The sequence below is a fragment of the Camelina sativa genome, chromosome 7, assembly GCF_030686135.1.
Source record: "Camelina sativa cultivar CO46 ecotype springtype chromosome 7, ASM3068613v1".
In the NCBI taxonomy this organism is placed as follows: domain Eukaryota; kingdom Viridiplantae; phylum Streptophyta; class Magnoliopsida; order Brassicales; family Brassicaceae; genus Camelina; species Camelina sativa.
The window spans coordinates 23,930,701-23,944,456 of NC_141886.1; the positions used below are offsets into that span (position 1 = coordinate 23,930,701).

General features: G+C 31.7%; 2 protein-coding genes across 2 annotated transcripts; one reads left to right on the top strand and one right to left on the bottom strand.

Moving 5' to 3' along the window:
* The first annotated feature begins 1,495 nt into the window (after nt 1–1,495).
* LOC104701893 (transcription factor bHLH96-like) lies at nt 1,496–4,357 on the top strand. Its single transcript, XM_010417649.3, has 3 exons — nt 1,496–2,491; nt 3,038–3,439; nt 4,135–4,357. Exons 1-3 carry the CDS (start codon nt 2,024–2,026, stop codon nt 4,228–4,230), a joined length of 966 nt encoding a protein of 321 aa, XP_010415951.1. The 5' UTR covers nt 1,496–2,023; the 3' UTR covers nt 4,231–4,357.
* A 3,877-nt stretch (nt 4,358–8,234) lies between these two features.
* Nucleotides 8,235–9,915, bottom strand: LOC104701895 (RING-H2 finger protein ATL54). Its single transcript, XM_010417651.2, has one exon. The coding sequence runs from the start codon at nt 9,723–9,725 to the stop codon at nt 8,451–8,453; it is 1,275 nt and encodes a 424-aa protein (XP_010415953.2). The 5' UTR covers nt 9,726–9,915; the 3' UTR covers nt 8,235–8,450.
* Between the last annotated feature and the right edge of the window lie 3,841 nt (nt 9,916–13,756).

The following is a 13,756-nucleotide window of genomic DNA, read 5'->3' on the forward strand; positions in this document are numbered from 1 at the left end:
AGAAAGATGCCACCTAGTTAATAGACAAATTAAGTTGGGCTATCATCTCTTAGTTATCACATATGTCAACATCAAGAATACTTTGTTTAAAACATGACATGATTACATTGATAAAGCATATACCCCACACGCCGAAATGTTTTTCTAATTTTTTTGTCGTGACTTTTTTCTATGACTAAATTTGACCGAGTAAATGGATCGGATGGCAAATGTGAGACGTGTTTAATTCTTATCTCTTTTGGAGGATAGGTTTTTAATTTGAGTAATTGTTTTACGAACATTCGAAACTTAGATAGTCGAGTAATTTTGATGTAACAAAAAAAAATCATATTGCTTTTGTTTTGGAAATGAAAAATAAAACGAAAAAGGAAGTATGTGGCGGCCAGAATTAGGGAGTCGAAAACGGTGAAAAGTTAAGTTTTATATCCCAATTTTTTTCTTAATCAATATGCAAGTAGAGGTTGTTTCAATCCGGGTATATGATTTTAGTGTTGTTTTCGGTTTAGCTAATATATAATATTTCTTGTTATTAAAGACGTTTGAACCAGACATGGTTGAAAGTATATTCTCTTTAGACGAATTTACAGATTTTTAATGTCTTCTAATCTAATCTATTCTTTGAATGTTTTTTTTTAAACTGGCGTTAACAAAAGTTGGTACACCTCCAGTGTTTTAAAAAATGGCACGTATAATTCATATATGTTCTACAGTGAAAAAGTGTTATCGTTTTATGCAGTATAGTGTATTTATACAGAAAAAGAATACAGTAGTTATATACAGATACGAGTGCGGCCCATGTATAAAGTTTCCGTTCATACGAATACGATGAAACATAGTATATTATGAATAATCGAAAAATAAAACAAAAATACTTTGTTGTTTTGTGAAAAAATAAATCGAAAACTAAAAGTGACTACAGTATGATTTTACAAATCAAAACAAGTAGCTAGATTGTACAATTAATTAAGCAAATGTATTCATTTAAAATTAATTTTCACTCTATAAATCGTTAGCTTCCAAGAGTTGTAAAGGCAAATATGCTTTCGGACCCATGCATGGTTTTTGATGTTTTTTACGGTTATTCCATTACGGGTAGGGTTATGTGATAAACGATATGATTTCATAAAAAGAATAAATCAGCGGTCATTGTCTCCGCATGGTTCGGGGAAAAATACTCGTATAAATAAGCCTTTAAGATTTCGAATTTAAAAAGCATTGACGTCGGCTGATACATAGAAACAATAAAAAAACAAACTTTGTCATCAAGCTCTCTCCCTCTCTCTCTGTCGATCAATAACGCATTACACACGCACCGTACCGTATAGAAGCAAAATATTATTTGAACACCTAAAAAAGTGATATACAACAGAATTATCATTCCAAACTTTGGGATTAAAAGGGGTAATGAAGCTTTCATTCTCTATTACATTGACTCACATGTGATCATATACGGCGGAAAAAAACATTAAATACATGGCAACGTATAAAGTTGAGACTTAAACATGTTATAATTTTCTCTCTCATCGAACATGAGTGTAACAAGACGAACCCCAAAGCCTGCAAAAACACACAGAATCTTTTCTTTGGTTTTGTGGACCGGTCTACAATCTCACGTGCAAAACCAAATAATACACAATCTCTCTCTATATCTCTACTTTTTCTGAACTCAATTGTTTTCGATTTTCTTCAGAGCTTCTATTGTTAAAAAATATATCAGCTTTATAACCCTCACAAGCTTCTCGTCTCTTCCATAGATCAAAACCACACTTTTTGAGTTTTTCTGTTTCCTTTCTTCTTCAATTTCTGATTTTTTTTTGGATTTTTTTTTTATAAATAAAATCTTGTAGAGGGATAATAACAAGTTTGATTTCCCTAGTGTATCTTTACCTTTTGCCTTGTCTCCCTCTCGAGACAAAAAGAGAAAGACAAACACTTTCTGTCTTCTTTTTTTTTTCCTCTCTTTCTCTCGCTCAGACCCTTTCCATATTCAAGTGTATATTTCAATAATTTTTTCTAGCTAACTATGGCCTTGGAGGCTGTTGTTTACCCGCAAGATCCATTCTCCTACATCTCTTGCAAAGATTTCCCGTTTCACGATTTGTACTTTCAAGAAGAAGAAGATCTAGATCCACAAGACACCAAGAACAACATTAAGCTAGGGCAAGGGCAAGAACATGGGTTTGCGGGTAATAATTACAACGGTAAAAGCGGAGATAACAGTGATGATTATAATTACAACGAAGAGGATCTCCAATGGCCACGAGACGACCTTCCTTATGGATCTACCGTCGATACCAAGAACCAGCCTCCGCCGTTGGATGTGGCGGTAGGAGGGAGGAGGAAGAGGAGAAGGACGAGGTCTTGCAAGAACAAGGAAGAGATCGAGAACCAGAGGATGACTCACATCGCCGTCGAGAGAAATCGCCGGAAACAGATGAATGAGTACCTCGCCGTTCTCCGTTCTCTCATGCCACCTTCTTATGCTCAAAGGGTTAGTCTCTACATACAACAATTATATGTATATAAGTGTGTGAGCGCGTGATACCTTCAGTAGTGCTTAGCTTTAGCTGTAATTTCTTGACGTGTCAAAGAAAAAAAAAAGGCAAAGCCTATATGTTCTAGACTTGTAGCTAATTAGGACATATATAGGCTATTCATATAGATTTGCATGTATGCTTATATGCTTTAAACATATACTGTATTTGAGAATGATGATGGATGAATGAAAGCCGTTATATATGATGACAAACAAAAATAAAAAATAATACAAAGTTAGTCGTTATTTCTTTTTTCATAACATTAGATCATGTAGTCTCTAAAATGAAAATTTCGTTAGTGGAAATGTGGGAGCATAAATAAAGTCTTGAACATCATTGCACCCAAAAAGGACTATACAGATTATAGATGTATGATGAAATGGTGACATAATATTTAAATATATAAAAAATAAGGTACGAAATATAGAAATGTTTGATTGTTTTTGCAAAACCTTTAGCAATTTCTATGGGCTAAGCTAACCTATGGTTGGTGGTTAAAGGGAGATCAAGCGTCAATTGTAGGCGGAGCCATTAGCTACTTAAAGGAACTTGAGCATCATTTACAATCAATTGAGCCTCCAGTGAAGACCGCCGCAGAAGACAACGAAACCGGCCGCGACCAGACCAAAACAATCGCCCCTACTAGCTCATCGGGACCATTCTCGGATTTCTTTGCATTTCCTCAGTACTCGAGCCAGCCTACGTCAGCGGCAGCGGCTGAGGGGATGGCGGAGATAGAGGTGACGATGGTAGAGAGCCATGCAAGTCTGAAGATACTTGCGAAGAAGCGACCAAAACAGCTTCTTAAACTGGTCGCATCAATACAGAGCCTAAGGCTCACTCTTCTTCATCTCAACGTCACCACTCGAGATGACTCCGTCCTCTATTCCATAAGCGTCAAGGTACAATGTTTTTTTCTCTCTCTCTTTTTCGTCATTATTTTTTTACTAACTTACGAGATTAGAGTGATTATATAATACCGTTTTTTAGGGTTAGTGGGTTGATTTTGCATATCCGAATTAAAGTGGTATTAATGGTAGACTAATCATCATTGTCATTGTTAGTTTTGGGTCAATATATGATTCAATGATTCTTTTCCCAATCACAAATGTTTGTGATCATTTAATGTGTCTCTCATTAGTACATTTTGTGATTTATTTGTCTGGGCCAGAAAAGGTTTTCGAGGAACAATAATAAAAATTGTTCTGTTTTACTTGGTTAGGGCTGCCCTCAATTACTGGGGGGTCAAAATCATCGTTTCTCTTATTTATTAAAAAAAAACAATGAGTACTATCGTAACATTGATTCTTGTAAGAATCAGGGACCAAAAAGATGACATATGCCTACACATGTGTGAATGTGTGTGTATATATGTGTGTACTGTGGAAGTTTTGTGGTCACAGAACTGTGGATGCACTGTGCACGGCAGAACGAAATGACGCCACTTGTTTTAGGACACATTCATAAGCTTCTTCCTCGAAATATATAACATTTTCTTTTATTGTCTTTTTACTTTTTGAGTTACTATAACAACCTTTTTTCATGTAACTTAATAATCATTTTTTTTTCTAACTTCAAAAATAATGGGTTTATTCAGGTTGAAGAAGGTAGCCAATTGAATACAGTGGAAGATATTGCAGCAGCTGTGAATCAAATCCTAAGGAGGATCGAAGAAGAGTCATCCTTTAGCTAATATAGTTGAACTTTTAGTTATGACACATGTAGAGAAACTCTAATTTTTCAATGTGTAATCTTTTTACTCTCTTTTTCATATCAAACTAAATAAAAATAAAATAAAATTCTAATTTCTTTTTTGTTAATTAGCGTTGTAATGCAAAAAATAACTAAAACATTTTATAGGATTTGTGTGTGAGCCTTAATTCAAACCTAATAACAAAAGAGGAACTAGCTTATAAACCTTAATTAAGCAATTAATTGATTAGCTGAAAACATTTCAACCAATTACCGTGAGGTATGAGTCATGTGAAGGAGGTCGTCGAACACCTAATTGGCGAATTCTAATTGGAGGGACTTTGTCTGACTGAATCCGCCACTAGTTTTTTGGTAAGCAAACATATACTAGTTTCAGCTATTTTTGTGCATTCATAAAAGAAGGAATCCATTTTCAAAGAAACGCATTGAAAAGTCTGTCTAGCTTATTCTTATTTAATACCAAACCTAGTTGCATTAATTATCACATCACATGAAAATTGCCCAAAATTCTCAAATATTTTTTCTTTCTTACACCCAAACCAACAAATTTTGAATCCAACAAAAACGCCCACTGAATGTTTGTAACCTTTCCCCCCCCCCCTTAAATTTCTAAACTTATTCTATGTCCTTGCCACATACCAATTTCTTCTCTGGTTAATAAATCCTCACGTGCTTAAGTATACCATGTTCTAAGCTCTATTCCATCAGTCGAGATTTTGTTTCAACAACACTGTCTTCCTTTTTAATTTTACTACTGCCACATGCCCACATCTAGCCTACTAATAGTATACTCTGCATGCATATAAGACTGGTATTATCCGTTTCAGATAATAAGTACTTAGAAAACTACAGAATACTCCTATATGTTAGAATTTGATGATGATGGAACCTACATTATCGGTGATTTTGTGGGGAAAAAAACAATATTGGTAAGTCTTTACCCTGTAGTATAATAATACTAGGTTTTACCCCGTGATATACCACGGATCTATTATTTTGTTGATATATATATTGTTAACGGTTGTAGGTAGAGTTTTGTAGAAACTCTTGATTCGCAAGTTGAGAATATACATTTTACGATTTGTTAGTTATGATTTAGGAATGAATGATCTGGCATAGTCTTATTATGATTCTCAGTTGATATTATTAGATTAAATAATGTACATTTAAAGCTAATAAAATCTTACCAAATATGTAATCGTTTATTAAACGCAAATTAGATATATTCTAAGATGTATTCATCTTGAATTAGTTGCTATATTATAGGGATGTGATTACATAATTTGGGTTATCAATTCTTTTTGTCAAACTTGGTCCTAAAAATTCGGCATGCAAATTAGATCTTTCCTAAGATAAAATGAGCATTAATTGGCATTAATTGAATGTAAATAAGTATGATATGGATTAAAAATCGGCCCAAATATTCGGCAATCTTAAGGAGGATCCGGATAATTGAATCGGTTATAATTTTAGTTAAAAACCCGACCCAAAGTTGGCAAAAAGTGATGACATCCTATTGTACTCCAAAAATGTATTTCGAGCTCTATATGTGGATATACTTGTTTGGTTACAAATATCCTAAGACAATTTTTAATATATATCCGTTTATAAAAATTCAAATCACACTATATGCTGAAAAAAATCTAAAATTTTATTAACTTTATGTTTTAAATAGTAATTAAAATAATTAAATATAAGATTAAATAAAAATGAAAGGAGAATTATATTTTAATCTAACATATTGATTTACTTCAAAAATGTTAAGGGGGAGGTATTGGTTTAAGATTTAGAAAGAATTTTAATGACTTTATGTTCTTGCTGATTGTTAGAATCATAGAAAATTGAAAGTTAAAAATGAAGGATTCTAAGAGATTGTTTAGGAAGTTTTTTAAAATCTTGATGATTTGTTTTTTCTAATCTTGTAAAATCTTTCTATTTGATGAAAGAGTTTTCATGACTTTTGTTATGAAGTAAATGATATAAAATTCTAAACCAATAACATAAAATTTGAATTCATTAACAATCCAAGATTATTTTGTTTTACTTGAATAACATAAAACTTTTAATGACTTTATAAAACTCTTAATCCAATAACACTAGATTATCAAGATTTTAGATAACTTTTTACAAATCCACAACCAATAACACCAAATTTTTAAAGAGTTTTTAAAAGTCTTAATTGAATAACAACATATTTTACCTAACTTTTAAAGTCATTAAAATTCTTTCTAAATCCTAAACCAATACCTCCCCCTAAGATAGATTGGTAAAGTAGGTTATTTAATGTTATCCTCTTTAGTTTCTTTAGTAAAATAATTTCCTTAAAACTAAAGCCAAATAAAAAATAAGTTTCATATAATATAACAAAACAGCTTTGTTATTTTATGTCTCATGGAGAATGATGTCTTTGTAAGAAAATATAATTTCTGTAAAGAATAATGAAATATGATTTGCTTCAATGACTTCAAAGCTTTCTCATGATTGTTTGTTTACTGGATTGAATGGTTTGCATTCGCTTTAACGATAATTCTACTTTGGTATTTCCTTTCTCATCGATTATTATTCGAATATAAATATACCAAAGCGAGTCAGTTCCACATCATCGCGAGTACTTTGCTCGTATGAGCTAGTTTCATGCACTCATGCAGTCTTTTACCCGTTTTTCCCTGTTTTGCATGCCAATCAGTTGAAATTTGGTTTTGGTAAATTTTATTTCACCGAGGAGGTTATTTTTATTTGTTAAGGTAGATAGTAATTTATTTTGCACAAATTTCTACATTAAATATACCCTACAAACAAAGTTACAACAGTTTGGTGAATTGTAAATTAAAGTTTTTAAATGTCAAATTTGGCAAAACTTTCTTAGACTTAAAAAAAATGGTTGTTGGTTTATCATTTCACCTTAATCCACCGTTTTAACATGATTAAAGTTTTTTCTGACTTATGATTTTCTATTCTTAATATATAGCCAAAAACAATTAGTGAGAATTTGTTTTTCATATTATATCGTTATGCATCAACACATATGAAAACACATATAAAAACACCAGTCAGAGTCTAAATCACCATATTACCTATTGGATATACATAAGCCTTTACAAACAAATTAGGAGAGACAATAAGTTAAGAAAATGATTGAGTAAGAAAAGTAGAGAAACTTACGATCATGAATCATCAATGATGATGATAATGATATTCGTGACCCTTTGAAGGCTTGAATTATTCTTTAAAGTTTTTTTGTATTTAAACTTGGAGGCACAGAATCAGCAGTACATGGGATTCATGCAAGAAGACGATGATGATTGTCGTATCATGAAGACATATCAAAGATCTTTTGAATCTCTGTTTTTTCACTTTTAGGGTAAAAAAGCAAAAGCCAGAAAAAGTAAAAAGTAAGGCCTATCGATGTGATTACACCAAAAAATCAAAAATTTATTCCCTCTATTTTTATCAATAAGAAAGGACCTCCCCCATTATACAGCTTGACTGTTAGATTTTTAGCATCTTTTTCATGATTGAGATTTAGAATCATCAACTTTTTCCTTAAGTAAATATTATTGGTTTTAGATGTGATTGAAGTCGATATCTTTCTGTATACCGCTAAATTTATATGGACCTAAAATGGAATAAAAATTAATGTGAAAAGCAAATTTGAACATCACATATAGCTTTTTCAATGTGTGAGCCACACACAAACGTTTGTTTGTTTGTTTTTTTTCTTTTTTTTCACTTTTCCATGTCCATATCAAACTGTATCAGTCGCCCATTCCCTATAGCAGAACTTTAATTTTTAACCTCCTACTACAGGACGGCGTTTTAACATAAGTACATAACTGATTGGGTTAAAATGAGCGTTGAGCCAATTATGGATTTGGGCTTTTATGTATTCAAAATTATGCTCATCCCCACCACTTATAGGTCGGTCGTGTTGGAAGAATTCGAATAGTTGATGCTAACTAAATCTAAAGCATGTGTAATTTTGAATTTAGAAGACAAGTTTTCAAATCTTTCCACTCAAAACTTCAGCATGTATATTGTATACAATTGTTTCTGTATAAATGAGCACACCAAAAGGTAAAGAAAAACCAAAAAAGAGAGAACACAATTTATAAGGCCTATCACTATTGAGAGTACACATACACTTGAACACTTCTGCATTTGTTATTTACTCTTTATAAAATTCGGAAAAAAATGGTTTTACTATAGCGGAAAAACCGAACTCTTGTTTTTGTTGAAACATGATGATGATACAGAGGAGCTTCCATTTGTCTTCAATGTAATCTCTGATTCTGACTGACTAAACCCTGTATCTTCTTCGGTTCCTTCGCCGTTCAATTCAACGGATTCACAACTTCTTCTCCGTGATGCTGCAACCTTGTGCTCATCAGTGTTTTCTTCAGAGCAGCTTGCTTCGTATTCTCCGATGTGTCTGGCGGAGTCCTGACTCTGTTTCTCGCATGATCTTCCCGAAAAATCTACACTTTCTATATGGGTTTTGGTCTGCGAGAGAGAATCTAAGGAGTTGTCAGCGTCCATACACTCCACCAAAACCCTAACTTGCTCTTTCCTCTCTGTTTCAGACCCGTCACCGTCCATAAATCCATAAATCTCAATTCTGACTTCTGAGTTGTCTGAATCATCCCTCTCTTTAACATCAGACTCATCCCCATCTCTTACTAATTCAACTCTGTTCTCAACCTGACCATGATCTTCTTCACCAACTCCATCGTTCTCCAAACGTGATCCTGATCCTTCAGGCGTTACATCGACCGGACCAGAACACCTTGGAGTGACGGCACTGATCATCGCAATACCAGCACGACACAGAGGACAATTGGTGTGAGAGCTAAGCCACGTGTCTATACAAGAGATGTGAAAAGCGTGGTTACATTTAGGCAATAACCTAAGACTCTCGTCTTCTTCAAACTCGTTTAAACAAACAGGACAATCTGTTCTCTCGATTAAACCATCTCCTCTCTTGTAGTTACAGATCGTAATCGAGTTTATGATCGATTGCTGTAGACCTGTCGTTCTGATTAACCAGATTGGGTGATCCACTTGTTCCCTATATTGAGAATCTTCATCCGCTACTGTATCGTTGTCTTCGTCGTTGGATTGGTAAGTTCTGTGATCGACACGTGTTACGCTGTCTGAAACGAATTTAGCTACAAGAAATAATCCGGTTAAGAGGATGGCTAAGACCGCACCAGTGATTGAGATGATGGTTATGGAGTCTAAGGAAGATGAAGGCTGCTTTTGAGATGGTTGATAAACGGCTGAGATTGATGGAGATGGAGATGTGATTAAGTGTGGTGATGACCGTGGTGGTAGCTGAGGGGATATGGCGTAGTAATCGGGTTCTCGATAGCAATTGTAAGGGCAACTTGGGTCGCAGACTCCTATGGAGCAATCTAACGTTTTGTTTGTCTCTGATGCTAAGGTAGAGAAGAGCTTTCGATGCTTCTTCTTTGCCATTAGAGAACACTCAAGAAAGAGTATTGTTGCTTGGAGTAGAAGAAATGAAGATCAAGAAATATTTCATTTGAGTTTTTGTTTTGTTTTTAGGTTTTGACAATGTAGAAGAAGAAGATTGATATTTCTCTTGGGGTTGCTCTTTCATATTAGAGGCAAAGATGAAAATTTCTTCTCATCTTTGGTTTTGACTTGTTCTGTGATAAGTTGAAGTATCTTCTAATTGTTTAATTGGTGAAGAGTCGTAGTCATGAAAGCCATATTTTACCTTTGATCTTTTGACTCTGTGGCTTTCCATGATTTATTAAGTTAAATACTTTTTGTTGGCCTTGGCCACCCCGGCTTCGGCAGAATCATAATATTAAAACTATATTGCGACTGCAATATGTATATATAAAAAGAGATTTTAACTAGATTTGTTCACACAATCTCTCTGATTTTTTTTGTTTTGCACTTTCTTTAACAATTCATTTTTTTTTTTGGCACCTTCTTTAACAGTACGTGAAACCATTTTAGGATGTTCTTTGTACCAAAGACTCTATTTTCTTCCCAAGCATTGGTGTGCTGGCAAAGTTAATTTAACTCTTTACTTGAGTAATCGTTTTCTTTGCTTCGTTATTTCCTTAGCAATTGTCAATATCAGATGTTTATTGGCCTAGTTTAAGGCCCATTTTCGTTGTTTAAACAGGCCTCTAATATGCTAAATTATTAAATTATTTTGAGATATTCTATAAATTTCTGGCAAATGCTAAAGGCAAATCATGAAGCATGGTCAACATCAAGATAATTTAGTTAATGTATTGCTTTTATGTGAGCAGTCTGATGACCAGTAGAATTAGTTGCAGCGTCTCTATCATATGCATGCTTTGTTTTGCATCTTTCGGTGAGATAGTTTTCGTTTTTTCAAACAAACTCAACTCTATCACCTTTTTAATAACTTAGATTCTAAATTTAGTATGTCTGAAGCATCCCTCCAAAGGTCCTTTACATGGTAAGTTTGCTCTCACACACTCCAACAATGGTTCTTCTAGCAACCATCTATCCTCCCAAAAAAGTATATCCCGACTATTTCCTACAATCCATCTCTGACCCTGGAGAACCATATCCCTTAACCCAACTTTCACACTCCGCCACGTTGATGATCCCGGTTTCTTTGCGTCCATCCAGTCTTGTTCATGAATACTCTTCACACTATACTTTGTCCGCAGTATCCGTGCCCACAAACTAGTCTGATCAGCTAGAAGTCTCCAGCCAATCTTAGCCAGGATTGCTTTATTCATGTTCTTGGCGGTTCTAATCCCTAAACCTCCTTCTGCTTTAGGCAAACAAACTCTATCCCACGCAACTAAGTGCTGTTTCCTCTTCTTCTGGGAGCTACCCCATATGAAGTCCCGTGCTACTTTATCCCGTGCTAAATTATTCTCATGACCTTAATTTAGCATAAAATATAAATCTTTGACATATGAATATTCCAGTTACATTAACTTCTCTTATATAATAAAACGGAAGTACACAACATTTTTGTAGACTATATAATAGATATATTTATGATTTTTTGGTTATAAACTTGTGATATAGGTGTATCATAATATACGGGTTAGTCTGATTTTTGGTAAGTAAGGATAATATGGATTTAGTTAATTATAGTAACATATAAATCAATTATAGGTAACATTTAAAAGATAAGAAAATCTCTCAACCTAATTAAAACAAAAATATGTGATTCTTCTTTCACATTTATTTTATTTTATATTTAAATTATTTTAATTTTTTATCTAATATATTTAGTTAATAAAATTTATGATTTTTTCAACCTATGATGTAATTTAAATTTTTTAAAACAGACACATATTGCTCAACTGATGAATAAAAAAAATATACAAAATGTGGTGGAGCTGGGCAATATTCAAAGTCATATTAATAAAAAAGAGACCAAAATGTAGGGCTGGGCAAAATAACCGGTAACCAAATAACCGACCGAACCGAACCGAAAAAATCAAAACAAAACCGAACCAAAATTCCTCAAATAACCGAATGGTTAGTAAAATCCTATATCCAAACTAACCGAAACCGAACCGAACCGAACCAAAAATTAAATGGTTAACCGAAATATTTGAATACATAGAAGATACCAAAAATAATATACTTAATATTACGCAAAACTATTAAAATAAATTACAAATTTATTATTTCTACATTCAAAACAATTAAATACTTTAAATAATCAACATATCTAAATGTTATTATTTTGAATTTACAAAGTTAAATACTATTTTGTAAAATCGCATCAATATTTTTCCCCCTTTTTGTACTTTGTAATGTATTTTTGGTTAATTTTGGTTATATTCGGTTACTTTTGGTTATATTAGTTTTATTTGGTTAATTTCAATATAATTTATGTTAGTTATGGTTACCTCTTCAACTAACCGAACCGAAACTGAACCAAAAGAAACCAAACCGAACCAAACCGAAATTTCTAAAATATCTAAATGGTAATTACTATATCCAAACTAACCGAAATTGAACACAACCGAACCAAAACCGAATGCCGAGGCCTACCAAAATAATTTAGAATACGAATGAGCAGAAACCTTGGTTTATCAGGCATTGAAATTAAAAAATTTATGCATTTTATTATGGTTCTTTATTTTAAAGAATTTCAACTTTTAATAACTTTAAAAAATCAAATTTATAACTTTTTAAAAAATTTAAAGATTATTAATATTTCAATTATTAAAACATTTATCTTTTTATAAAATATTTAAGATATGAATAATATTTAAACTTTATAAGAAGTTCAAATATTATAAGTATTTTAATTTCTAAAATAATAAAATTTATTCAAACATTTTAAATTTTAGTAATATATACGAATAAAAATATCACATGACGGGTTATATGGCAGGACATGTTTGAGTTGATATTAATAGAAAATTAAAATGTCATTAATTATGTGCTACACGGGTAAAATATCATCTCATTATTTTGTGAACTTTTAAAAACTTTAAAGATTATTAATATTTCAAATATTAAAATATTTAATTTTTACAACTGTTTAAAATATTAATAATATTTAAACTTTATAAGAAGTTCAAATATTATAAGTAGTTCAATTTCTAAAAAAAAGAAACTTTATTAAAACATTTTAAATCTTAAAAATATATTTAGATTTTTATGAAGTTTTTTGTGCAATGTACAACGAATTAAAATATTACACGATGTGTTATATGGCTAGACATGTTTGAGTAGATATTAATAGAAACTTAAAATGTCATTAATTCGGTGCTACATGGATAAAATATCATCTCATTATTTTGTTAACAATATGAATATTAGATTAATAGATATATCTAATTAAATCGATTAATTAATACTGTAACAAAATAATAAATATGCGGTATAGTATAGGTTAAATCATATAATTAACAATCAAAATACAATATATAATTTTAAAAACTAAACAAATCAAATAAAATTAACAAACATAAATTAATATTTTTATCAAATAACTTAAACTGCAATGTACCGAAGGTCAAAATCTAGATCTACTAGAATAGATCTTACAAAATAGATGTTATTTTCATAAGTTATATTCAACATATGATTTCATGGCATAGTGTTTGAGCAATAAAAAAAATTAAAACAAATAAAACAATCACATATATAACACTTTAAATAAAAATTACAAAATAAATAAAATAAATGTTAACTTGTGGTCTAGCATGGGTCCAATTTTAGTTTTATTATTATTATTATTTCTTCCTTACACTATGAATTTGAATGTACATTTTGATTTCTTATTTCATAGTAGACTGAGAGGATTAAATTTAAACCAATAATAAAGTAGACTATTTTATTCTTTTCATAGAACAAATAATAATTCATTACAAAACAAATTTGTTTTTTATATAAAAACGGTTTGTAAATAATTCAACTTAATTTTTTTTTGTTTTTTCGGTTTACTACTCTATAGACTAATATAATTTACAAACAGTAAATAGGATTTATCCACCCCAATGAATGGATGACAGAAG